We start from the raw sequence: 27596 nt of genomic DNA on the forward strand, positions 1-27596 counted from the left end.
TGATTTCTGCACGTTTGTTTTAACACTTTATTTTGAAAAACCGGATGTGGTTGAGTTCGCCCCGGGCTCCACATTTTGGGGGTGGCTGTTTTGACGAATTACGGATTTATGAGCAAATGTAATAGATTACAGTGTTAACGGCAATTTAATAACGTGAGTAACTGTTTTAAGTTTATGAAAATAAAACACATAATAATATGTGAATGGAGTCGTCTCAATGCGACATTTACTATCTGCAGTGTATAATGGAGCAAATTAATCGTGGGGCTTAGCAGAGGGATGACACGACCTAACCTGGCAACCCCATCGTAACCAGACATCAGTGGTCTGCGGATGTTTAGTGAGCTCGCTGCTGCTAGCTTTTGTTTGCAGTTCACTAAGCTAGCTTCCGTAAAAAAATCACATCAGCGCAGCGGAGTGTGGAAACGACGCACATGTGCGACGTGGTGCATCTCGGTGAGTAGATTCACGTTCAGCTCACACGTCACGAGCAGAAAATGTAAAAAAATACAACAAAACAGAAGAAGCTTCAATGCTAGCTAAGCTAACGCTGTACATGTGAGGGACTGCAAACACATTAGCGTGTTTACACAACCTGTGTGAAATAGCCTTTACTTGCGTCCATATATCAGTATCTTCTGTCGACATATTATCTAATCTTCCTCCTCTTGAGTCTTTAATTCGGCATATGTGCACCAATGCGTGCAATGTTTACGTCGTTTCAAGTGTGACTCGTGTGTGGTTACACACGGCAACTCACTGACTTTTATACTGTTTGTATTCGCTGTACGTTAACTACGGCTGCAACTAACGATTATTGTCATATGTCGGTTATTCTCTCGATTAATCGAGTAGTCGTTTGGTCCATAAAACGTCATCAACATGTCGATCAGTGTTCATCAAACCTGGAAATGAGTTTTAGTTTAATTAGTTTCAGCCTTAGATTTGATAAGAATACATTCATTGTCAATCGCAAATTAAATGTATCATCATTTTTAAATAGATATTTCATTAAAAAAGACAAGAATATATGTATGATTCATTTCAGAACTACAAAGGCAGGTAGCTTGTGTTTACTTAGGCTCAGATAGCAAAACAAATTGTGAGTCTCGGGAACAATCTAGTCCTGCAAGAGTCTCTGAGAGTTTGGAGATGCAATTGAGCAGTAACTACAATACTTGTAGTGCTAGTATTGTTAGTGTTGTGATACTGTGGTCCACCCACTGATGTATTTGTATCTTTTACCTTTTCAACAGTAATCAAATCGTATCAGTCGTTGGTTACACCTCAATTCCATTGTCTTTTATGAATATAACCAGAACACAATACATTTCTGAGGAAACCAAGGAAAAAAGCAATATTGGTTTATCACATCGTTCATCATGTAGTTTTGCATTATTGCCGCATGTGTTCACTTGGGGTGGGTCAAAATATGGATTTGGTGTTGTACATCTATGACCATAATTATAACCAGGCTGGATTTATTTAGATTTCATGGCTGTAGAATTGTCATAAAATGTTCAGTGAGGGAGTTCTTCTGTCCCTTTTTTCTAATAAAACTTCAACCTTCAGTATCTGGCAGTTATTCAATATTACTGTGTGTTTTGACTTATGCAGTAACAGTACTGTAACATAATCGATATGCCAGGACAAATATTGATATTTTAATTGGGTGCTCTAAGTAAACAGCCCCTGCCACTTCATGTCTCCTCGCATTGGCGCAGCTCAAATGAATGAGGGGAAACTTGGGTGGAAGTTCCCTGCCTGAAGAAGAGGGAGTTTATGAGATGCTACATCCATGTTCAATACATAGACTTTATGCACTTTGTTCTCTAAATTGGGACTAAGTAAACCTGCACTAACTTTTCTTGGACGTTTTGTTTTCTGCAGTTAGACAGATGTCGTGATCTATCTCTATATGATTGTATCACATAATCGTTGCGTCATATTATTGGTATGGTGGACCATGTAAAGCGTATTGTAAGGTAACCTGTTATTCCCACCCATAGTGTTCACCCACATGCGCATGATTTTCTTTTAAAAGTACAGCAATGTACAGAAAAATATTAAAACAACATAAGCATTGGCTGAGATAGAGCCACACTAACTCAGCTGGTTCTTTATGAGTCCTCCAGGTGATTTTAACAGAAAATAAATGAATTATAAGCCATTCACACAACTTGATTACATTTTTATTTAATTATGAGACTATTGCTATTATTTAGAGTTTTATTTTAAAATTCTTATGGATTTTTTCCACACTGATTCTTAATCTTTTAAAAAATAGCAAAGATTAGTAGTTTTTCCTTGCCGTTTTTTTTTGCTTTTTCTGTAAGAAAATAAATCAGTAACACTGATCATACAATCTAGACAACAAAACAGATCCCCTCTAATGGATGTTGATATTAATCACTGCCTTTGTTTCATTGCCACAGCTCCCGACAAATCAGGCACAATGGCACCGGATTTTGAGTCATTTTCTTGCCTACACTTTTCTGCCTGCAGCTTGATAACCTCTGGGTTGGGTGGGGGTCTTTTCTAGCTACTAATCTGCGGTTGCCCAGAGGTTTGTTGTTTTTGTGGCTTGGTGCTATGTTGACACAACTGGTCCCAGCCTGTCTTTTACAGCCCCGTCCTAAGCAGTGAGACTATTTTTATAGCTATCAGTCTTTACCAGTAGTGATTAGCTTTATTGTTTTCCCACACGGGCAGGGATGAATCCTGCCCTGAGCCGGAACTGCTGACTGAGCCCCTCCGGTTAGACTAGACCTGCCAGGGACCTTTAGATCATCTATACCCACATCACATGTGTAGGCCCATATCTGAAGACTTTGTCTACTCTATCATTAAAGATAACGGTGGAGGCGGTACACGTGATGCAACCACATGGTTAAATTAAAACCAGGAATGGGGATTTTGTATATTTTCGGATAAATATGCAAGTCTTTTTGTCCACCATGAAATCCACTTTGATTTGTTTAAATGGTTGCAGTTTGAATCTGCATGGTTTCAACATTGGTTAAATGGCACATTCTTCTGGTGTGTGTCACACGTTGGTCATTTGCAGAATGGTACAAATTTATCATTAACTATTTTGATATTAGGGCTGCAACTCACGACTATTTTCATAATCGATTAATCTGTTGATTATTTTCTCGATTAATCTGGTACTTGTTTTGGTCCATAAAATGTCACAAAACATTGATCATTGTTTCCCAAACTAATACGTTTTAATGATTTCTTTCTTTTGTGGAGCAAAGAAACCAGAAAATATTTTTACACATATGAAGCTGAAAGCTTGTTTTTCAGGGACCTAATTATGAGAAACGGGTTTAGATATCATCAGCACATATACACTATAGTGCCGTATGGAATTGAGACCTATTTCTACTCTGCCATGTGTAGCTATTTGTTTTAATTGCACTCTTCCACTCAATGAATGATGATAATTATTGTGAGAAATATTACATGTCATTTTAGCAGACGCTTTTATCCAAAGCGACTTACAATGGAATTCAGTACAATCAGTCAGGGGAGTCGAACTTGCGACCATTGCGACCATGATGTCTTTGGCACACAGGGTACCGGTCTTAACCACTGAGCCACTCCGCAGCCAAGTATCTGGTCATTATTTAATTTTTCATTTCCTCCTGGGTGAAACTCCAAGTAAACCAGTTGATTGTGTTTTTAACACTTCTTTATGAGCAGAAAACACATTTCACAAGTCTGTAAATGTGTATCAAAGTGTGAAATCCATGAAGATTAAATCTACATTTTATATATATGTATATATATATGTTGAATTTTTGTTATTAGAAAATTATTTAAATATATTGCAATATTTAAAGTGTAATATGTTTAAAAATATGTCATCACACGTCACCAGCAAATCATCATTTATCCAAATTTACTCTATGGGGAGACCCACTAACAAAGACAAACTGTTGTCTCTTGACTAAAACGTTGGGAGAAAAAATGACAAATTTCTTTGGGGACCCAAAAAAATCTCCTGCGACCCATCTTTGGGTCCCAACCCAATTGTTTCCAACATGTCTGTTTAATTTTTGTACGAGAGAACAGTAAAAAAATGACTGTAATTTGATAATTATATTGTCTCAAAGTATGATTGCAATTTCAAGATGATTAATTGTTCAGCTCTAAAGAAAACAAATTATTGTTGTCATTGTCATTTGTCATCCAGCCTTAATCTGAGTTAGCTGCCAAAACAGAAGAAATGTCACCAACATCCTCTTGATCTGTATTTGGTATTAGAAAGGCAGTCCTCTTATGTAAGTTGGGTTGGACCCTCAGTCAGTGAAACTGGTTTCGCATGAGCTTGTGTGTTGAGATTGGCCAGTGTGGGTGGGTGTGTGTGTGCCTTCATTTCTTGTTGATGGTTGGGCGACTGTTGTTGTGTATTTGATTACTGGGTTGTCCAAGCCTGACTCCAGAGGGAAATAGAGGAGGATACAAAGCTGTGGGTGCGTTTGTTAGGGAGTCATGTGTTGCACTAAGGGGCCGTACAAATTCAAAACATATTCAGGAAAAGCCACAAATGTTTTTTATCATATCAGCTTTTTATCCATATGAAACCATTGTCGGGAGTACAGAAACTAGGAATGACACGATGCCCCTTTTTCTGTGTCCGATACTGATCTCACAATCTCAAGTATCTGCGGATACCGACATTGGTCCTATATAGCCATTTTAGACCTTTTCAACTATGAAGACATTTGTGCTCATGTATTTCAAGCTATTTCAAGGGAATAATTCTCAAAAAACTGGAACAAATATTCTTCTCAAATCAGCACAATTCAACAGAGCCATAGGATTTTTTGATTTTTGTTGTTGGTCGTCTTCTTGTGTTTGGAGTTAGTTAAGTCAGTTCACTTTATTGCTGTGTTTCCATCATGGTACGGTTTGGAATGGTAAAGCCCATTATCAAGCGACATTGAATGCAATACAACAGATAATAATGGATTTGATTTGTCATTCAAATATGTAAGTGTGGGATAACTTTCGGATTCCAGGTCAATTTCACTTGATTCCAATCCACTCTTATGGTGGAAGACCAATGAGCCCAAATATCCTCATGGTGCTAAGTTAGCAATACGCTACCTTGTGGTACCTGCTACCTCTGTCCTTAGCGAAAGGATATTTTCTACGGCTTGAGACATTGTAAGTGCCCAAAGACCTAGGCTTTCTGCACACAATGACTTCCAAAAAAAACTTGAATGAAGCTGGAACTGTTTACGCTGCACTTTTATTTGAGCATTGTTTTATTAATTTGAAAACCTTGTTGTTTGCAGCAGTATTTTCTTTTTTATCCTGAAAAGACATAACTGTAATTTAAGTTAATGTGGCAGTTGCACATTTAAGACAGGCCTGGCATATGTACTACAGCTTTTGGCTATTTCTTCATTTCTTTATATGATGCTGTGTTTACAAAAATTTGTACAAGAACGAAACAAGAAAAAGATCCTACAGGCGAAGGTTCTGATTCCTCAGTTTCAGGTCAGGTGGAGCAGCCTAACTGGTTGTTGGTGTTTCGGTGCACGTATAGCTCATATTTACTGTGTCTTTTGTGCAGTGTGGGAAAGGTTTCATTATTACATTAATATGACTTTGATGAGTTTGTTGCTTCACAGACGGCTTTATCTTGGTTCACTGGGTCAATGGTTGGTTGTTGATTGCAGTCCTCGTATGAATGGTGCGTATGCCATGTTTTTCTTGCAGATGAGATAGCGCTTTTATCTCGGTTTATGTGCTGTCTAATAACAGGGTTGTTCCCAGAGGGCAACACATGTTTTTCATGAGTGAATAAACAAGGAGGGGAGTGGTTATTACCTTGCTTCCACATCTTGAGCTAACACCTCCCTTCCTTCCTCCTGACACAGCAGAGCAAACACTCTGGACACCACATGAGGCCTTTTATAAATGGAAACAAAGCTACATGATGCGGTTTTCTATAGAACTCAAAAAAATATAATTATATAAATATAAAAATAGTGGATTTGATCATCAGCTGTGCTATCATCGAAGGTCGACTCGACACAAGTTCTGAGATTGATGTCAAGAAGGTCTACGCTACCCACAATCCTCAGGTGTAACACCAACATCTGTGCTGTTATGATGGCATTGCTGGGCGATATGCACCACTTTCCCACAATTTGTGATTTGCACAGAGCTTATGTTGGCTAATGCAAGTGAACCAAAATGACAGATTTATTGCACTTTCATATGTGCACTAATGTCTCACTGTGTTTTGACATGAACTTTTTTCAATATGCGACTCATGGCCAGTGCCAAGCGTGGGCAATCACTGGCTGGTTTTCTCTTAATTTGCAGCATGATTTGGCAACAATTGGCAGTAACTTTCATTGTTCTTAGCATCCGTTGTTCGGCACTGGCCTCAAAACAACAGTATTGATACAGATGGCTTTGTATCTTTAATGATTGTTGTCCTAGTTCCAGGATACTGTGTTTTGTACCACACTCATTTACTCTATTTTGAATGTATATGATCTTACGATTAATGTATTTGTCTTTGTTGCTTTTTCTCTCCAGAAATAAAATCAAGTCTGGACTGAAACTTTTAGTGGACACCAGCATCTTTCTTTGCCACTGCTCCTGCTCTCCTCACACCCATCCAACTGCTCCTACTGATCGCCTCCTTCACGCCTCAACATGGCAGCTTTGTTCCCACTCTGGCAGTGTCACTGACCTTCACCGTGGACTACCACCATGGAGAGAAAACGCAGAAAGAAATTAAATTAGCTGCTCAGGCTGTTTGCAGTATGGACTCCTTTTTAGAGCTCTGGACCTGAAATGCTGTGTCCCATTCCTGACCTTGATCCAGCTTTTAGCTGCTCCCTTTTCATCTGAAACAGCACATCTGCCTCTCAAGTTTACAGAGCCTGGTCAAACCGATGGTTTGCAGGACTTCACCGCTCAAAATGCTCCCGGTTCCCGTGTGGGCGTCCATGCTTCTGTGCCTGCTGTTGGGCTTCCTGCCTGTGGTGGGCATGGAGCCTGCAGGGGAACACACCCCTAACCCGGACCCCCTCCCCTCGTCATCTGCCTCCAACTGCTCCGAGCTAACCCTCAAGCTGGAGTTTTCCTCCAAGGTGGTGGAGCATGGTAAGAATTCCTTTGTTAAAACGGGGATAATGTTAGTAACTGTGAGTATAATGGACTGAAAAGCAAAGAGGTTGTAAAATATAATGGACATAGGAAATGCTTGGCATGTTGCTAAAATGCATCTGTACACAAATAAACAATGTAACATTACAAAAGTATTTGAAGAACAGACTTTTGGAAAATAGAGAATTACTTGCATAGTGTCACATAGGGTCAGTGATATTAATAGCAGCAGAGTAGTTGTTCAGTATTTAGCACACCCATACAAACTATTTTGCACAGCGTGCTATTCAGGCTCTTTCCATTTATACTGTTGGATTAAATAAATCCCGCACACCACACCTAATTCGTCTTTGTGGAAACCAAATCAACAAATGCTGCAGTTGTTGTTTTTGTGTTATTTTTGTAACCAGGCATATTTTGGCATAACATGGCTTCACACTGAATATTATGTTGCTTAACAATGACTTCACAGAGAAAACTAAAGACTTTTGCTGAGAGGTCGACCAATCTGAGTGTTTCTTAGAAATCTGGGCAGCCATTGTCTGATAAATGTTGACATTTAGCTGATTTTCTTTTTTCTTCTTCTCCATCTGAATGAAAATTTTATAGTTTTATGATAACAGTAATACAGAAATTGCTTTTAACAGTCCGTTTCTTCAACCCACATTTCATGCCTGCACTGCAGTGTAAATATATTCAGTATTTTCAATAAAAATAAACTTACTTAGGAAACAGGTCATCAATAAACAAATTAAAACAAAAAACGTTTGGGTGAAAAAATAAAATTTTAGGCACATTATTGGCCCAATTAATTGGTCTCCTTCTGTGTATTTTCTGTCTCCCCCACAGAGTACATCGTAGCATTCACGGGATATTTCTCCGCCAAAGCTCGCAGCCTGTACATCAGCAGTGCCCTGCGAAACAACGGGGACCAAGCGCTCGAGTGGCACATCGTCCGCAGAGAGAACCCAGCGTCCAACTTTCCCAGCGACTTTGAGCTGATCCACATCCGGCAAGCTTCACCTCGCAGTCTGCTCACCCTGGAGGATCACCCTTACATCAAGAGGGTCACGCCGCAACGCAAAGTGTTCCGCACGCTCAAATACATTCCCTGTGAGTCCGCGTCATGAGATTTTGCATTGAAACCAAAGAAATATTACATTTAGAAAGAATATCTAAATACTACAATAGACAAGGCACGGGTGTGGTTAGGATTATAACGACACAGCTGTGAGGACAATTCTGCTTATTTCTTCTTTATGAGAGCAGACTATTTGTTATGCATTTTCCAACATTTTAATTTTTGATGCAATAATGAATCGAGAATGTACTCGACAGATGAATCAATTCTAAAAAACAATGCCATAAATAGCTGTGGCCCTACATAACATTAATATCGATAGCTGTTTGTCCTGAAACACATTGGTTTGTCAGTATTTCACCAGTTCTTGATAGTCGTCTTTGTTTGTTGAGACAAAGGAATCATTTCTGTCTTCACTGTGTTTGTGGTGGAGAAATGACTGTATATTTAAACATTAAGTGTGAGCCAACTTGGGGTGTGTGTGTGTGTGGTTTTGGGGGGATGGGTGCGAGGACAGAGAATGTCTGTGTTTTCTCACCATGGGAGCGAGTAGGTGAGTCAGTGTCCTGTCCAGGACTTGCCTGGACAGGGGGTGGGGGTACGTCCTGTGCCTGGCACTGGATGAAAGACTTGACTGTGCCACCAGTCTGCATTATATCCCACAAGCTGTATTACTTTGATTACTTTGAAGCCCATGTGTGGTGGTGAAAACTCTTTTGTCCCAGGTTTCTTTCCGTGCAACCCTGAAGCTGGGAGTTACAGGAGCAGTCCAAACCTGATCGATTTCGAAATCGGGTTGCATTACACCCTGGAGGAGAGTCTTTACAGATACAAACCTGCACACTCTGCAAGATGTGGAAATAACGCCGCAGCTCATTTGACCTCATGGGGAAGCAGATTCAACCAAAATGGCGGTGTAGTGGTGTTTTGCCACTACTTGATCTAACGATAATTAAAAAAGGAGTGCACATGAGAAACTGCCAGTCAAGACAGGAGTGGTAGCAGGCTAGGAAATCACTGTTGCTTAGCAGCACCGTCAGCCGCACACCACAGTTTATCCATCTTTCTCTTTAGCTGCTGTGCTTCGCTTTATCGGGTACTTGTTTGGTCCATAAAATGTCAGAAGATATTTTTTAATGTTTTGTTTTGTCCACAAACTAAAATTGCTCTGTTTCAATTACTTTTTGTTATAAAGAGAAAAGAAACCAGAAAATATTATTCACATTTAAGAAGCTGAAAATTCAGAGAAAAAAAATCACTCAAACTGATAAATTGATTATGAAATTAGTTGACAATTAATTTAATCTAATCTCAATGGTTGTGTGGGAGGTTACAGGGATTTAATAATTGGTTCTGTAACCCCTCACACTACCAGATAATCTGGGCTGATCATTGGTGCTGACCAAGTTTCCAGACCACGTTTCTCCTCAAATATAAACCAGTGTTTGTCTGATTGGTGGATAGAAAGAAGCTGAAGCCTCTTAAAAATGTAGATTTCTTTACAAAACACTTGAACTTGGCTATGGAGTGGGATATCTGTGAATCAGTGTCACTGTTGCATGATTGGATATCTGTGAACGTGAAGTGGCTTCCCAATGTGGTTATTAAGTGGTCGCAACGAGAAGACACCTTGCCCCTGCATTTCAATCCCCACATTAAAATGTCTCGACCTAATGATAATTTGTGAGGCAAGAGACAAATGAGCCTCGAATCACAGCTTAAAGATGAAAGGAAGGCTTCTCAGATAGAAGTAGGTCGTGAAAAGAGGGAGAACTGAGGGGTCAGGACATGATGAGGTGGCTGCTGACCTGAGGCACCATTAATGAGATTTGACGTTTGGTCTGATGGTAAACTCAAAGATGGATTTGCCACTTATCTCTGTCTCTGTAGCACCTGAACCTGCCGCACCCTGCAATTCCACCAGAGGGACGCACAAATGGCAGTCGTGGCAATCGTCTCGTCCTTTCCGAAGAACCAGCCTGTCGCTCGGTTCGGGTTTCTGGCACGCCACCGGGCGCCACTCCAGCCGGCGTCTGCTGCGTGCCATCCCCCGCCAAGTTGCCCAGATCCTGCAGGCAGACGTACTCTGGCAGATGGGACACACCGGTAAGACACAGACCTTTGACTTCTCAACTCGGTGAACATCTGCTTCAAAAGTTCATAAAGTGACGGCAACTTCAAGCTCCAGTGTGTAACTTTTAGGGTGTTTCCCCATCTGTTTAGTCTTTGTGAATATTACATAACATGTAATGATGTAACATTATTCGTATGCTGCATCCTAGGGGTGGGTATCGCAGGATACATCACGATACATCACGATATCTGTCCAACTGAAGAAAACAAATGGTGTGTTTCACCTCGGCACGGTTAAGTTGCGTTTCCACTAGCACAGCACCTGGTACCTGGTATTTTTTTTTAGTACCTGCTGAGGCGATAATATGCATGGCGCCGTCAGACTGCCGGCCACGGGAAGAGACATCTGACACAAGAATCAAGCCAGTTAAAAAGACAGCGGCCGGTTGCGACCGGCGAGTTGCATCACAAACCCTCCTGCTGTATTTGTGTCCAGTGACTGTGTCAGACATGAGTCTGTGCTCCGGTCATGGAGGAAGTACTGATCAAGTATATTTAATGACCTCATTCTAATGATTCAGTTACACTGAAAACAACTGCTTTACAAGTCACTAGTCACTCATTTGTGTGTCGCATGTAAAACGAAGTCCCGGCAGTTTCATGCAGCCGTGCAGTGATGACTCCGCCCACGCTGAGTAGGTACTATTTTATAGTGGAAAACCAACCAAAACCGTACCATGGCTAGGCGAGCTGGGACCATAGGTGGAAAGGGGGCTAAAATGTCTATGAAAGGGCTTGTAACATAGTGTGACTGAAGCGTCTGAATACTGACTGAATACTTCCATCAAAATAGTCCATTCTGTCTGAACACTTGATGCATGTGTACTTGCAGACCACAATTGGATCATTGATCATTCCTTCGTGTGTCCATGTGTAAAAGATGGAATTGTAAATTCCAATTGTAAAGAATCTTTTTGGAATTAATAAATTTTGCACATGTAAACAAAGCCACTGCATGTTTGCAGGTTCTGGTGTGAAGGTGGCAGTGTTTGACACGGGCCTCAGCGAGAAGCACCCACATTTTAAGAATGTGAAGGAGAGGACCAACTGGACTAATGAGAAGACACTAGACGATGGTGAGGAGGAGCTAATCATGATGGTGTTGCAGTGCGTTTGTCACAGAGAAAGATACGGATTGACCTCTTGTTCTGTTTTCTGTCTTTCAGGTCTGGGCCATGGTACGTTTGTAGCAGGAGTGATAGCCAGTATGAGGGAGTGTCAGGGCTTTGCCCCCGACTCAGAGCTGCACATCTTCAGAGTCTTCACCAATAACCAGGTGCATATAATTCGACAAATCACTCATGTACATTGAGGTCCAAATAAAATATGTCCAAAAGGAGTAGGAAGAAGACTAATCTTATTGAATTCGACCCCTTCTCCACTATTTAATAACAACTGATCACAAGGTGACTTCCTATTTACATTTTGGTGACAAATTGCTTCTTCTATACAAATGGGCAAACACCCCCAGCCCCCAAAAAGAAGGAAATACTCCTATTTGCTTAAAAATAAGCAACATAAATAGTATGTGATCTAAAAAAATGTGTAAATAAATAATCTGTGAGAGCCATCAAAGCCCTTCTTCCCACCTGTACCTGGTGAAAAACATCATCAACTGAAATAAATGTCAGACTCCTCTATTCTACCTACAAAAGCCCTTTTTACTAGTCTCGAATAAGGATGTTCTTCACATAATTTGTAGTCAAACACTTATCAAATAATATAAGTCAAATAATAAGAAACACTATTGACACTTAATATTGTTTTCATCTGTCCTCACATCCCAGGTATCCTACACCTCGTGGTTCCTGGATGCTTTCAACTACGCCATTCTGAAGAAGATCGATGTTCTTAACCTCAGCATCGGTGGACCCGACTTCATGGATCACCCTTTTGTTGATAAGGTGAGCAAGAATAACGCGGTCACGTGGCAGCGTTTGACTACTAAAGCGATATTTAGATTGTGAGCAGATGGTTTGAAGAGAGAAAAAAACAAATCATTTGTAAACCAAGCCACGCTTCCTCCTCCCAAGTTACACCTTCTTGACAATGTGGTACTGAGCTGCATAATGAGCAGGTCAACTGTCAGAGCGAACGGGTCAAACCAGATACACGAGGCAGTGTTATATTATATAAATAATAAATGAAAGCAGACGTCTTTTAAATTGTGTCTTACAACCCATTTTTATAGACGAGGCATTCTTGATACCTTTTGTTTCTGCATTTATTTTTACATCAATGATTTATCCTGACCCTTGACATTGACATTTGTTATTATTCTACACCCCTAAACCATTGTGAAAGCACTATGTATACTCTCTTTTTAAAAGGTGCTCCATAAAGATTTGAAAGCACCTTGTAACATTGTTTTGAATGAGTTTTGGGGTTTAAATTAATACAAATGTTTAAGAAAGTTTAAGCCAGGATTCCACTGGGTTAACTGTAACTAACTCATTAGATGTAGGTCATTTGCAAACGGTCTTTTTAATGCTAATCTAATGAATCGTCATGTTTTTATTGACAGGTGTGGGAGCTGACGGCCAATCGAGTGATCATGGTTTCTGCCATTGGGAATGATGGACCTCTCTATGGGTATGCAAACCCTAACCTCCACACAATATTGCTCATACTAGCAGAGACTGAGGACTTTCAGGGAACTCTTAATCCTAAATGACACCAGCTGTCATCTATAAATATCTAATTTTCAGTAGATGCAGCGGCAACATCAGCCATCACTAGTTTGTGATGGCCCACATTTTTATTTATTCATTTAGTTGACTTCATGCCTCTCTCCACAAAAAAGTATGTGTATTTTTGTATTCTTGGTATTTTTTTATCTTCTTTTTGCTTAATTTGCTATTAATTTTATATTTGATTGCTATTTCTCATCCCTTTTTGTACTCGTCACTTCAATAAAGTCCAATCTAATCTAAAGATCCCAGTAGGAGATTTTCTGGAGAAAAGACCACTTTCCTAAGACTTTCCTGCTGTATCTTCTTGTAACTTTTTGAAAGTTTAACTATAGAGCTAGAAGGAGTGGTTCAGGGAAAATATGAGGAGTGACATTTATGGACATTTGCTTCCTCATATTCAGCCTCTCAGAAATGTGCAGACCGCAGTGCATGTCTGAAAAGTCCCTTTAGTGTTCAGTAGCCACATCGCGTATATTTTCCCCTTATTTTCTCGTGTTTTGTTGTCAAAGACGTTCTCTGTTGTTAGATTAAATCCTTTGTAGTTGGACAGAAATGCTGACTTCCTCTTGACCACTCTGACCTCTTCATTATCTGAACAAGCCCCAAGGCCAACTGAGTTTTATGCCCCTGCTGAATATCTGCTGACTCTTCCTCCTGTATAAAATATAATTTAAAGGACAAACAGGAGGACTCTTTATTGCACTTTTATCTCCTATTGTCCTTAAAGTAAATGTTTGTCATTTTCTCTCTCAGCACGCTGAACAACCCGGCGGACCAGATGGACGTGATCGGAGTCGGAGGCATCGACTTTGAGGACAACATCGCCAGGTTTTCCTCCAGAGGCATGACCACCTGGGTGAGTCACACTCTACCACCCACAGCAAACTATTCATCAGTGTGAGAGCAGACATCTTCCACAGGGATCTGCTCTCAGCTTTTTGAGTCTGTCAACCATAAAGTGGGCTTCCTGATCCCTCATCTACATCGGCCAGTTACCACAGATACACACACACACGCAGGTTTGTGCAGCTGTTCTTCTTAGAACTCTGCATTGACTTCCATTTATTTGGACGGCCTACACAAAGCGTTAACCCTTACCTTAAAGTGGAACTTATACTCTAATTTAACAGGGGGCTGTCTCCACTCCCTCTACTGTTCGTTTGCGGAATACCAGCCTTGCAAGGTCAGGGGTGGCATCCTGGAGTCCTCAGAATCAGGAGGTGCCGTGAAAATTGCTCCACGTCACTACACATAAACACCCCCTCGCCAAGTACTGGCTATAAGATCAAGCCACATTACTATAGACGTTCATCGTGGCAGAGCCAGTGACTCCACGTCTTGTGTTCTTCGGCTCCGTTGAAAACAAATGCACATGGCCGGGAGAGGGGAAGGGGGGGGGAGTGTTGGCAGTGAGTTTTTACAACAGTGAGGGTAAAGAGGTAGACAATGGATGGATATCTACAGTGGTAAAAGGCAAAAAAAGGGACCAGACTTAGCCCAAAACTTAGCCAATTCCTCAGAAATTGGTCCTGACAAGCCACACACACACACACACACCGCTCTTATGTTATCTGTTGAAGTCTGAAGTAGACATCTACTTTGGGATCATATTAAGTCTTCTCTCTCCCTCTCCCTCTGTGATCCAGACAGTTTCTCTGCCCCCTCAACGACTGTCACTCAGCCATGAAGAGCCCCTCACTCAGCCTCTCCACTTTTCTACCTGAGTGCATCAGAAATATTTCAGATCTTATTTCTCTCTCTCTCTCTCTCTGCTGCTGCTGCTTGTTTGTGCTCAGACTGGTGGTTGTGTATCTGTCGGCTGCATCAGTCATTATCACGTCACACACACCAATTCACAGTGACTGGAAAAAAAGACGACGACTGAGTTTCATCTGCTGGTTCTTCAGAGAATAAGTGTCACTGCGTCATTGTTGCCAAAGCTCTGTGTTTTCCGCCCGTCCAAACTAAACTGCTTGTGTTGGAGCTAACGACAAGTGTGTGAACTACATGGTGTTGTCATAATGACACAATCTGAAGTGTGTAAGAGCCAGATTAGAGTTTGAATAATTGAATAAACACTGTTTACTCTGTGGTTAAAAGCAGTGCTGCAGTGTTTTTACTTTAATCTGGACAAACCTTCGACTTTTCAGTCCGTCATTTTTCAAATTCTGTATATGTGTCCTGTCTCCGCGCAGGAGCTGCCAGGAGGCTACGGCAGAGTGAAGCCTGACATCGTCACGTACGGCTCTGGCGTCCGCGGGTCAGGGCTGAAGGAGGGATGTCGCTCTCTGTCGGGCACCAGCGTTGCCTCCCCTGTGGTGGCTGGTGCTGTCACTCTCCTGGCCAGGTCAGTCCTCGTCAACTGGGCCATTTCTTCATGCACATATCGAACTCCATATATATATATATGTATATATATATATATATATATATATATATATATATATATATATATATATATATATATATATGGAGTTTGTTTATTTCTTTTCAACTCGCCGTTTGTCTAGTTGGTCTACGCTCTAAGTATATTTTTCATGTTGACTGATTTTATTCAGTACATCACAGCTTTAGGAATCTTATCACTGCTTAAAAGAACATTTAATTTTAGATGATATCATTTATATCATATAATTTTCTCAATTGATCGAGTAATCGTTTGGTCCATAAAATGTCAGAAAATGTAGAAAGATATTGATATTGATCGGTGTTTATCAGACCTGAAAATGATGACGTTCTTAAACGTCTTGTTTTGTCCACAAACCAAAAACTCACTTCACTTATAATGATTTCTTTGTTATGTGGACCAAAATAAATTAAAAATATATTCAAATTTAAGAAGCTGAACCAATCAGAATTCTTTTTTTAATCATGAAAAAAAGCTTTAAACCGATTAATCGATTATCAAACTAGTTGACGATTAATTTAGTCATCGATTAATAATCGATCAATCGTGCCACACGTTTGTTTTTATAAATCCCATTTATTTTCCATGGGTTATAGTATGTAATAGCTGGAAACAAGACCCCGGCTCTCCATAGCCTTAAATGAAATTCTTACAGAAATCAGTAATTTGTAGGATTGTAGGTCACTGTAGACTTCTGTTCAGTTTCAGATTGTTCATACCTGGTGTTAACATTCGTCTTGAGTGATATAATCACAGGTGGACACCTCTATTTGCGGTTAATGCACCCAAATACACCCTGAATGTGTCTTTAAACTACATTTGGATCAGTCTGTTCAAAAATGGGAACAGTCTTTATAAAACAGGCATTGCTTTGTACTGAAAAAGACTTGAAACTAGCGATTGAGACCTCAGGAAAATGAGTTTGTCATCAGACGATACACAGATTATAATACTGAAGCTCGATGTGGCTTAATTACCTCGTGTATTGTGATCCTGCAAGAGCAAAGAGTGAACTGTGTCTCAGAGGAAGGAGGTTTTTCTGGTGTTATTCTCAGTCTGTCAGTGTCCTGAGCTGATTTGTGAGCTCTCGTTGCTGGATTATACTTCATATCACCACGTGTTGACAGCAGGCACCTCTCATGGATCACACACACACACACATTGACTCAGTCTGTCCTCCTCTGTCCTCCAGCACTGTCCTCAACCGGGAGTTGGTGAACCCGGCCTCTATGAAGCAGGCTCTGATCGCATCAGCCCGCAGGCTGCCCGGGGTGAACATGTTTGAGCAGGGCCACGGGAAACTTGACCTTATCAGAGCATATCAGATACTCAACAGCTACCGACCTCAAGCCAGGTAAATGAATCTGATGTTAGAGTTTCATTCATTATCGAGTGATATGTATTAATTTTTTTATTGGGTTTCACACAAGAATACATAAACCTTCTTGTCTTGATTTTCAACAGTGTGGGAGCCCTCTGATATGTTCCCTATATCTCATTTTTGTTATATTGTCTTTCAAAAGTGACCACGTGTGTTTACGTCATATTTTTTAGGACGCGCTGGCACACACTTAGGAGTGGCAAAAAGCGAATGCACAAATCTGATTCATATCGCACTGAAACTGATTTAACAACATTGGAATCTTGCTGCATTTTGTCTGTATCACACGTTCATGTGTCGTATATGATTTTTATGCCACCCACAAAATCTACAGTTGGGTCACTTAGACCATGCAGTGTAAATGCAGCCTTAGTGTGGACGTGCAGAAACAGAGGCTGTTAAGCTGCTTTCTAACCTGCACTAAAGTCTGCACTTTCTCCTGAAGTTGTTGGGAAAAGCTGTATGTAGAAACATAAATGACTTCTTTCCCTGCCAGCCCACCAGTTGAATCTGTCCTAATTAGACAGCGTGAGAACACAGCTGGGAAACTCACAGTGAGTTTTTCCTGCCCTTGTGAACCTGAGTGAACAACAAACTCAAAGTTTTAGAAACCATGATGTCGGCTCCTGTAACCCACGGTCAACACAGCGGGGGACAAAACTTACATGGAAAGACGGCAAAAGTTCCACTTCTTTTTCATGATTCCTTTTCGATGTTCGTCACATTTTCTACAACAGAAACCAAATGCAGGCTAGACAATCTAACCCTTCTTAACCAGCATAAATATTTGATATTTGATCACAAAGCACAAAAACACTCCTTATTACTCATTTACGTGTTGGTTTTTATGCTCAACCTGTTCTTGTCTCCCCTCCAGCCTGTCACCCAGCTACATTGACCTGACCGAGTGTCCGTACATGTGGCCTTACTGCTCACAGCCCATCTACTACGGAGGAATGCCCACCATAGTTAATGTGACCATTCTGAACGGCATGGGCGTCACAGGCAGGATTGTTGACAAGGTGAGCACACGTGTAGAGCAAACGCATTTGTGTCGGGTTCATTTTAAATTCCCTGTAAAATACCACCACAAGAAAAAACTTTACTAAATTTAAGTGACTAAAAAAAAGGTCAGTCTGTGTTTGAAAATGAGTTTTCTTGACGCAAACTTTGGCAACATTCTCTGCTCTGGAACCCTGGGGGTGTGTCCTCTGGTGTAGCAGCCACACACACACATACACCAGGGCTCTAGACTAACTTTTTAATTTATGCCGGTGTAACAGAGCAAATTAATCCCTGCCCAGAATAAACCTGGGAATAAACTGTCCTAGGTCCAAACTATACCTGGGCCAGAGTGTACCCCTCTTGTGTAAAGAGATTTGGACTGTAGTTACACAGTGTATTCACTCACTCATATTTATAAATGTAATAAAAAGTACTAAAAGTCTATGTGTTCAGGGTTGTGGTCTTATTTCAAGATTTAAACCCCTAGGCTAATTTATGCTCTGGGGTTAAAGTGGCCCAGGCTGGGGTATAATCTAGCACAGGCCACCTTAACCCCGGTTTAAACTATGGCCTGTTACAGCGGGATCACACTACACAAATTCAGGCTGATTTGACCCATTTTGAATGTGATCCTACCTGTCTGTACAGCACGTGACAGGGAACGATTAACGAAAGTCTAGTGTTAATGATTGTCAACGTGTGTGTGTTATATACATTAAATAATGTTTTGTAGTGGTTATGTGTCGTATAGGGCGTCATACAAACACACAATAATCTAATAATGACAAGGCTGACTTTATTCAACAAATAGTTGAAAATGTGAAACTACTATGCTACACTTTTGGTCGTCAGATTTATTCGTTTTAGAGACCAAAGCCTAGTTTATTTAATGTATCCATTTAAACACTCTGGTATCAAACCATTTCTGTAAAAAAACACAACAGAAACAAAAACAACATTTTCCACTACTTTTCATGCCGAGCTGGTTTCGCTACAGTCCTGCTCTCTGTCTCCCTCTGTCGCTTATCAGTGGTACTGCAGCCTCACAGCAGGAGTCTGCTCTTCTGTTTCTTCTTCTCGTCTTCATTTCCTCATCTTTAGGATGTTTAAGTAGTGTGGTTAAGTGGTCTTTACTCCAAAATCTGTTATCCACAGTTGTAATGCTTTTTAAAAGAAGGGACTGCAGGGACTTGAAAATGAGTGTTTCTTTCTGCACTGACATGGTTTTGCACTGCGCTGAACTCTGACCCCTCTCTCCTGCTCAGCCCATCTGGCAGCCCTACCTCCCTCAGAACGGCGACCACATCGATGTGGCCGTCTCATACTCGCCGGTGCTGTGGCCGTGGGCCGGATATCTGGCGGTGTCCATCTCTGTGGCCAAGAAAGCGGCTTCCTGGGAAGGGATCGCTCAAGGCCACGTGATGGTCACCGTGGCATCGCCCGCAGAGAACGACGTGAGTCACTGCAGCAGCCGCACCTGAGCTCTGTCCTCCTTTTAACACAGATAAATATTGAATAATTGAACCTTATATCTCGTAGTATCTGTCGTTTTAAGTAATTATTTTTGACAATGTCTCCATTAGTTTAATATTTTTGGTGTTATATGATATTCATTATGTTTGTCTTACCATTTCAAATGTGTAAGGATGTCTTTAAGATGACTCTTCTACATAAACTATAAACTATTTAAGCCATGAATCTATTACTTTATTTAATTACATTTTTATTCTCACTGTGATCAAACAAAAATCAGCATTTTATGAATGTATTTTAGTCGGGCCAAGCTGTTGTTTGTTTGTAATTTGTCTTTGTGTTTTCCACCGTTGATTAATGTTTGCAATATTTCAGAAATAATATAACAATAAAACACTGAGAAGCACATAACAACTTTAATCACATAATACATCAACAGATTTATATCCTTGGAGGAAGTCCCTTATTTGTTGTCAAGCAAACATAAAATCTAAAAAAAAATGCCACTAACCCCTGTTTAATCATTACAAGTAATACAAAACATTGCTTACCTTCAGTTACCAACACTAATGATCGGTCTCTCCTACATCTAACGTCTGCACTGCAGTGCAATTATATTCAGTTTTTATGAAACTGAAAAAAATCATCAAATTAATCATCATTAATCAGGTTCCCGAGAACAAAAAATGCATTATTTGTAATAATTAAAAGATAAATAAATGATAATCCTGCAATGAAAATTAGTTAAAAAATGACAAATATCCGTCTAATCTGTCTACACAGGACAGACCCTCAACTCACATTCTTCTATTAATCCAACAAGCTTGCTAGTCTCCGTGCACTCTCAACGACAACATTTACTGATAAGTATTTGCATCATGTTATGTCATTTAGTCTCATTTAGTAACCTTGACCTTTCACCTCTTCCAGTCTGAGGTGGATGGAGAGCTGACATCTACAGTCAAGCTGCCCATCAAGGTGAAGATCGTGCCGACTCCCCCGCGCAGCAAGAGGGTGCTGTGGGATCAGTACCACAATCTACGCTACCCACCGGGCTACTTTCCCCGAGACAACCTCCGCATGAAAAACGACCCTCTCGACTGGTGAGTGTGTGTCGATGTCAGCGTTCAATGAGCTACTCATGTTTTCACCTAGGGTTGCAAAGGGGTGGTTTCTGTTAGTTACAACTTTATCAATGCTTAATTCTTTCATCGATCAGCGAAAATGAAAGGAAGTTCCCTGCCCTCCTTCCCTAACAAAGTCCCATTTTAGCACCATGAATAAAACATTTCGTCCTCATCGTATCATCAAAACTTACTTGACTTTTCTTAGTCCTTGGTCTGGCTTCAATAGTTCAGGTTTGTAGAAATCATCTGTGATGTCATGTGATGTGTAGGGGGTGTGGCCTATGTGTAGGCCACACCTACGCCACACCACCTGATTGATAAATAGCATCAATAGTCAACAGTGTATTTGCATCAAATCTGTTTGTTTTAGCCTAGGATTATGCTACAATATGTTATATTTTAAGTTCCCTAACCTTGAATTTTGAATATGTCCAGTTAATTGCCATGGAATGTTTCCAGTTTCCAATTCCCAGAATTTCGCAACCCTATTTCAACCTAGTTGTGTTTCCTGGATGAAAGTATTTTCTTGATTAATCGAGTAATCGTTTGGTCCATAAAATGTCAGTTTTAATGATTTCTTTGTTTCATGGAGCTAAGAAACCAGAAAATATCCACATTGAAGAAGCTAAAACGATCAGATATCTTGTTCTAATCCTGAAAAACCCTCAAACCGATAAATCGATTATCAAAATAGTTGACGACTCATTTATTCAAGCATTTTGTTTTTTATGATTTCAGGAACGGGGACCACATCCATACAAACTTCAGGGACATGTACCAGCACCTGAGGAGTATGGGATACTTTGTTGAGGTGCTGGGAGCTCCCATCACCTGCTTTGATGCTAGCCAGTATGGTACGTAGCCACAAAATTGTTGGAGAACTTACGTGTTAGTTAGCATCAAGGCTCATGTTTAGTTTGTCCATTGGGGGCTATTGTAAACACATGGTTGTTGCCTACATACTAGTACACTTAAGTACTATCATTTCTGACATCCTTTCATTTAAAATGTACACACTGGACCTTTAACAAACAACAGAATAAGACGATTTCCACTTTGAAACGACACAACACAACTGCAGGCAGTTAATGAAGCAGTTTGCATCTGCGATCGCTAATGACTCTAAGGAAGATAATAAAGTGAATTAAAGGCTTGTTTTGTTTTCTTTCGTGTGCCCGCAGGCACGTTGTTAATGGTGGACAGCGAGGAGGAGTATTTCCCCGAAGAGATCACCAAGCTGAGGAGAGACATCGATAACGGCCTGTCACTCATTGTCTTCAGCGACTGGTACAACACCTCAGTCATGAGGAAAGTCAAGTTCTACGATGAAAACACAAGGTACTTAACTCTCAGGTCTGTTCATTGATTAAGTTGCAACAACGACCCATATCAGCTATTTATCCACATAGAACCAACGATTAGGGAGCCCTAAAATGCTTTATTTGTATTTATTTTTTGTAAGAGAGGAAAAAAATCTCAAAACGTCAAACAATTTTGAGAAAACGACAATGTCATAGCGTCTTCTCTGATTTCTATGGCAGCGTTACAGCGCCCCACACAGGCCTGGCATATCTACTACAGCATTTAGTGTCGTTTTTTTGTGCGTGTGAAGGATGAAAGGTTTGGGTTCTTGAAAAAGTGAAAAGACTGTGAAGGAAAAGTTCTTTTTCCTTCACAGAGATTTCGCTTGCATAGCCAGCAAAAATCACACTGAATTTCCTGTTTTTCACACTAATGAGTTCCTCCGCTTCCTCTGGTTCGCTCAGTCCACTTATATAGCTGAGATAAGGGGTCATATCTTTCAAAAAATATACGCCGCATGACAATGCAGCAATATAATTTCACTCTAGTTCTAATTCCAGTAGCATTTTACAAAAGCATCAAATGATAATTTCTACATAAATAAAAGGTAGAAATCTACATCTCTAAGGGGGAGAGGAGAATGCTCGTCGCTCTTTAAAGTCCCAACTTAGTTGCCAAAAGACATTTTCACAATAAAAGGTCTCAGAAAATGATTCTCATTTAAAAACAAAGAGTTTTTTGAAGTGGACTGAACTCAGGGGTTGTTTGCTCATGTTTTCTATCAAATCTGAGCGAAACACCGACACATATGACAAAATTCAAGTGCTCCGGCGTCGCGTAACCCCCGGCAACAGACAAATTGCCTCGTCTCGCTGTTGGAAGAGAATGTCGCTGTCACTGCAAAGCAGGTCGTTGTGAAGAGGCTGAAAGCTGTTGTCACACTGATCTTAACAAAACAAGAAGAAAAAAAACCCAGAATAGCAGCCACTGCTTTTCCAGACAAATCCACTCGGTAATCCAAAGTGTCTTTGATTGATTGTGTTTTTTATTAAATGAATTGTAGGAGCTTGACTGCTTTAATGTTGCACCTGGTTCTCTCCAACTGAGGCTTCTGCCTGTTATTTTCTTTATTTCTTCAAAGTGATCTATGTGTTCCGTTCCTCGCTGATGGAAAAAAAGTACAGTGATTAAACGGCCATTACCTCCACAGCACCTTTACTCTGAGTTCTACCGTGTTGTTATGATAACAGCAAGATTAACTGGGTGTCGGGAATTTAGCAGCCCACCTATTTACAATTTCAGTCACAGACTCGCGCCCGTGCAGAACCGGCCTCTGCGGCCCCGCCCCGCTCGCTAACAGATATCACGACTTTTTCAGATTTACACCGCCTAATCCTGAGCTAACAATTACTCACCAATAACTTGTGTATCCCACTCAAGCTGTCGCACATTATCCGCAGAATTAAAGAGTCTTAAACACACTCCAGCATAGTCTTTGTGGTGTTTATCGTTTAATGGAGTGGGGACGGTTTATTCGTTTATCTGTTCATTAAACCTGCTTAAACCCAAACAGACATTAGTGAATCAGAGTCTGTCAATCATGTGAAAGTGATGCTTGTGTGCACACTCTCTTTTCTGACTGAAGTTTGTTAAGTGCTCACTCTCCCACAACCAAAGTCCATGGTTTTTAACCAGTGTTTTTAACCTCCGTTGTGAACATTTATGTCATTTATGTTTTGTATCGTGTTACGTGTGAGCCCTGAAACACTGTTTCCTAAAATAACTGACAATAATCAACTTTGGGAAAATGTAGAAGTCACAGTGACGCCTCTCTGCCAGATTGTGTTTTAAGTGCATGCTCCACATTTTTGGCGTATTTTTTGTGGCAGCGTTACAGCGCCACATACAGGCCTGGTATATATACTACAGCGTTTGGAGTAGCTTTGGTGGTTTTTATGTTTATGAAGACATTTCATGAAACAATGTCGTGTTTATGGAACAAAAAAGATTGCGTAGGGCTAAGTTCAGTTTCAGTGTGGATAAGGACTGAAGCAGGTTTAGAGATAGATCAGGACATTGTCTGTAGCAGAAGATTTCTTTAGTGTTAATCATGTAGATTTACACTGATCGGACTGATCAGTAATTTATTTTGATATTGTGTCTCCTAACTGTCTTTTCTTTTGGTTCTTTCTGAACCATCAATAATAAGATATTACATGTTTTCTAGTTTCATTTATTCTCTATATCTTCATGGCTTCAATTAGTAAATAAATGATTATGGGTTTTAAAGCTGTGGCTTTAATGATTTATTATAATAATAATAATAATACACATTTATTTATATAGTGCTTTCTGTCAAAGTGCTTTACAGTAAATAAATAAAAACATGTAAAAGTGCCGTAAAAAACACACAGTGCAGAAATTAAAAACTGATAAGACAAGACTGATACTTATATATATTGTCAAGTTCAAGATTCATTTTCTTGGTGTGACTTGCAGGCAATGGTGGATGCCGGACACAGGGGGCGCTAACATACCAGCTCTGAATGATCTGATCTCAGTGTGGGGGATGGCGTTCAGTGACGGGCTCTACGAGGGAGACTTCACCTTGGCTGATCATGACAGTAAGACACACACACACACTGAGTATTTATTGCTTTGGTCACATTTGGTTCATTTTGAAAAAACACAACCTCTCTCTCTCTCTCTCTCTCTCTCTCTCTCTCTCTCTCTCTCTCTCTCTCTCTCTCTCTCTCTCTCTCTCAGTGTACTACGCCTCAGGCTGCAGCATTGCACGTTTCCCAGAAGACGGAATAGTCATTGCCAAGAACCTGAAGGACCAAGGTACTCTCAGCTCTTGTGTTAAAAGTATTGAACCTGGTTTAGTTTAGTGCAGCATTGGCCTGGAGCCTTGCAGATCTGACGCTACACCGTGTGTTGTTCCCACAGGTCTGGAGGTGTTAAAGCAGGAGACGGCCGTGATAGAGGGAGTTCCCATCCTGGGACTGTACCAAACGCCATCAGACGGGGGAGGGCGCATCGCCCTGTACGGAGACTCTAACTGTATTGACGACAGCCACAGACAAAAAGGTAAATATCTGTCCTCGGTGTGAGATGAAGGCAGAGCTGGATGAGTGATATTGTGATTGCTGCTTGTCTTCTCAGATTGTTTCTGGCTGTTGGACGCTCTCCTTCAGTACACGTCGTACAGTATGACTCCTCCCAGCCTCAGCCACTCCCACAGCAGGGTAGTTCCTCCCACTGGCACGGACCGCCCCCTGCCTCAGAGACTGGAAGGTGAGGAGGGAAATGCCTCAATGCGTAACTGCAGTCGTTGGTTGGGAGTCACAGGAGATTCATTTAAGAGATAAATTTGCAGGATTTATTAAATATCATATGCATAAAATGAGTTTGAGAGATTCATTTATCAAACATGTATTTCTTGGAAATTGCCGTTTTGAAATGGCAATCAAAACTGTCAGAAATATTATGAGGCATTTAGTAAAACCTTCCCCAAAGCATCTTCTAAAACCCCGGCCCTCAGATTAATTATGGTATTAGTATATTGATAAAATGTTTAATTTGCATATCCCTCGCCGAGCCTTCAGTTATCATAAGTCAAGATATTAAGTTTGTCCATTGTCGGCTGCCGACCCAGCTCCTGATATAAATATAAACAGTTTATTCTAATGAAAAACAACAACTCATACGATAAGGTGATTGAACGCATATATCCAATTCCTGCCAAATTAAAATATATCAAAACTTAACGTACACGACATTTAACCTCACAGACACCAGCAAAGTGTTCCTCTGTTTAATTCCATCTTTCCACCCTTCCCTCCTTTGTTCCCTTCCTTCCCCGCAGGAAACCACCTTTACCGCTACTCCAAGGTCTTGGAGGCTCACCTGGGAGACCCGAAGCCCCGCCCACTACCTGCATGCCCCCACCTGTCGTGGGCAAAGCCACAGCCACTGAACGAGACGGCACCCAGGTAGCTATTAATGAGAACGACATTTCCCAGAGTTCACTTCCAGTAATAAAAGCAAACACATTCTCTCTCTTGTGTTCTTAGTAACCTTTGGAAGCACCAGAAACTTCTCTCAGTGGATCTGGACAAGGTGGCTCTACCTAACGTGAGGGCGTACCGACCCCAGGTCCGACCTCTGTCTCCTGGAGAGAGCGGGGCCTGGGACATTCCTGGAGGTATCATCATCTGACTTCTATATTATATATTATATATTATATATTATAAGAGCCATAAATCTGTGTTTTTGAGGGATTCTCAGTTTTGAGTAAATATGATGATACCCAAAATCAACATCAGGCCGAGACGGGCTTAAATTACTGTATCAAATATTGGAGAATAATAAAATTACAAACACTTAATACGACATAAATGCTTCTTTTTTTGGGCTCAAAACAAATTTGCTGAATTTTCCCAGCCCTTTTGTTCCGATGTATGTGTGTATGTTTATTTTTCCAATTCAAATTGATATTAGGTGTCACAGATATGTTCCTGATATAAAAATTTGTTTCTGTATCGGAAAATACCAGAAACAGCGATGTATAGAGAGATGTCCACCATCACAGGGCGTGAGTTAGGCCTGTGAATGTGTGTCGCACATTTTCTTTAAATGAATTTAGTGATGGTAAATTCAATGAAATTGTATGCGTGTATAACGCTAAATCACAACATACAGTACATTATCTCAAGGCTCTGTACATAGTAAGGCAAAAACCTCACAATATTATAGAGAGAAGAGAAACACAATTTCACACAATCTCAAACACTAGGTGTCAGTGGAGAGAAAAACAACGATGTGACGCCAAATAACAAGAGTTTGTAATAAAAATAAATATTTCAGATAAAAGTGATTACAGCCCCCATGTGACCTCTGCCCCTCTCCCCCTGACAGGGATAATGCCGGGTCACTACAACCAGGAAGTAGGCCAGACTATCCCCGTCTTTGCCTTCCTGGGAGCGATGGTCGTCTTGTCCTTTTTCGTGGTGCAGCTCACCAAGGCCAGGAGCAAACCCAAGCGCAGGAAACCGCGCATCAAGCGGCCCACGTACCTGCAGCAGCAGCAGCAGCAGCAGACGACCACGACAACGACAACCACGGGGAAAAACCCCACAGTTTGACTGTGAGTGCAGCACTGAACTGCTCCTGGGTGGATGCAGGGCCGGGGTTTTACCTCTGACACACTTTGTAAAGGGACAACCCGCGTTTCAAAGCAACAGTGGACGTTTGAAATGATCAACTGCTGACGCAGGCGTCTCCAACTGTGTTCGGACTCCATGTGAACAGCCATCCAGATGTGTTGTCAGTTTTGTGCCTCTCGTCTGTTCCCGGGCTGTTCCGTGAGTGTTTGTGGACTAATGAACAAACAGTATTAGACAGTGTTACACACACACACGTGATGTATAACACATGTCTGTTTTTAAAAAACAACAAAAACAAATGTCTGTCAGACATGGTGTCAGCATTCCCCTTTTTTTTCCATGACCAAACCTGTTTCCGTTATGAATGAAATGTGTCTATTTTTTATTTATTGAATTTGTTTGTTCCCTAAAACACACAAACAGAAACGCACACACAGACAAACACATGACACGATTAAAACAGTTGGTGTACACAATGACACAAACACGCACACATATGCAGACATGTTTCCAACACTGCGGCCATTGGAGGGAGGATGCACTTGTCTCCTCCTCCTCCTCCTTCTTTCATCGTCCTCTCTTTAAGTTTCCTGCCTTTATCTCTTAAAACTCATCGTCTTTACGTGTTTTTTTTGTTTTGTACTTTCTATGACCGGGTAATTGTGTCAAAGACACTCCTTCAT

The 27596-nt window shown here is 40.8% G+C and overlaps 1 protein-coding gene across 1 annotated transcript; it reads left to right on the forward strand.

Moving 5' to 3' along the window:
• The first annotated feature begins 301 nt into the window (after positions 1–301).
• Positions 302–27201, forward strand: mbtps1 (membrane-bound transcription factor peptidase, site 1). Its single transcript, XM_044036706.1, has 23 exons — positions 302–456; positions 6568–7140; positions 7993–8256; positions 10115–10330; positions 11323–11433; positions 11524–11633; positions 12145–12261; positions 12882–12949; positions 13804–13906; positions 15246–15397; positions 16650–16811; positions 17716–17860; positions 19109–19297; positions 20247–20419; positions 21182–21297; positions 21625–21781; positions 24245–24369; positions 24512–24589; positions 24695–24835; positions 24911–25042; positions 25614–25740; positions 25822–25952; positions 26666–27201. The coding sequence occupies exons 2-23, from the start codon at positions 6930–6932 to the stop codon at positions 26890–26892; spliced, it is 3255 nt and encodes a 1084-aa protein (XP_043892641.1). The 5' UTR covers positions 302–456; positions 6568–6929; the 3' UTR covers positions 26893–27201.
• Positions 27202–27596: the final 395 nt, after the last annotated feature.

The sequence above is a fragment of the Solea senegalensis genome, linkage group LG10 (assembly GCF_019176455.1).
Source record: "Solea senegalensis isolate Sse05_10M linkage group LG10, IFAPA_SoseM_1, whole genome shotgun sequence".
Classification (NCBI taxonomy): domain Eukaryota; kingdom Metazoa; phylum Chordata; class Actinopteri; order Pleuronectiformes; family Soleidae; genus Solea; species Solea senegalensis.

Excerpts from the sequence above, each read along its gene's own strand:
- mbtps1 (XM_044036706.1), top strand. The coding sequence starts at position 6,930 with ATGGTTTGCAGGACTTCACCGCTCAAAATGCTCCCGGTTCCCGTGTGG. Across the intron at positions 11,634-12,144 it reads GAGTCTTCACCAATAACCAG|GTATCCTACACCTCGTGGTT; the intron begins GTGCATATAATT and ends CTCACATCCCAG. Across the intron at positions 13,907-15,245 it reads CCAGAGGCATGACCACCTGG|GAGCTGCCAGGAGGCTACGG; the intron begins GTGAGTCACACT and ends GTCTCCGCGCAG.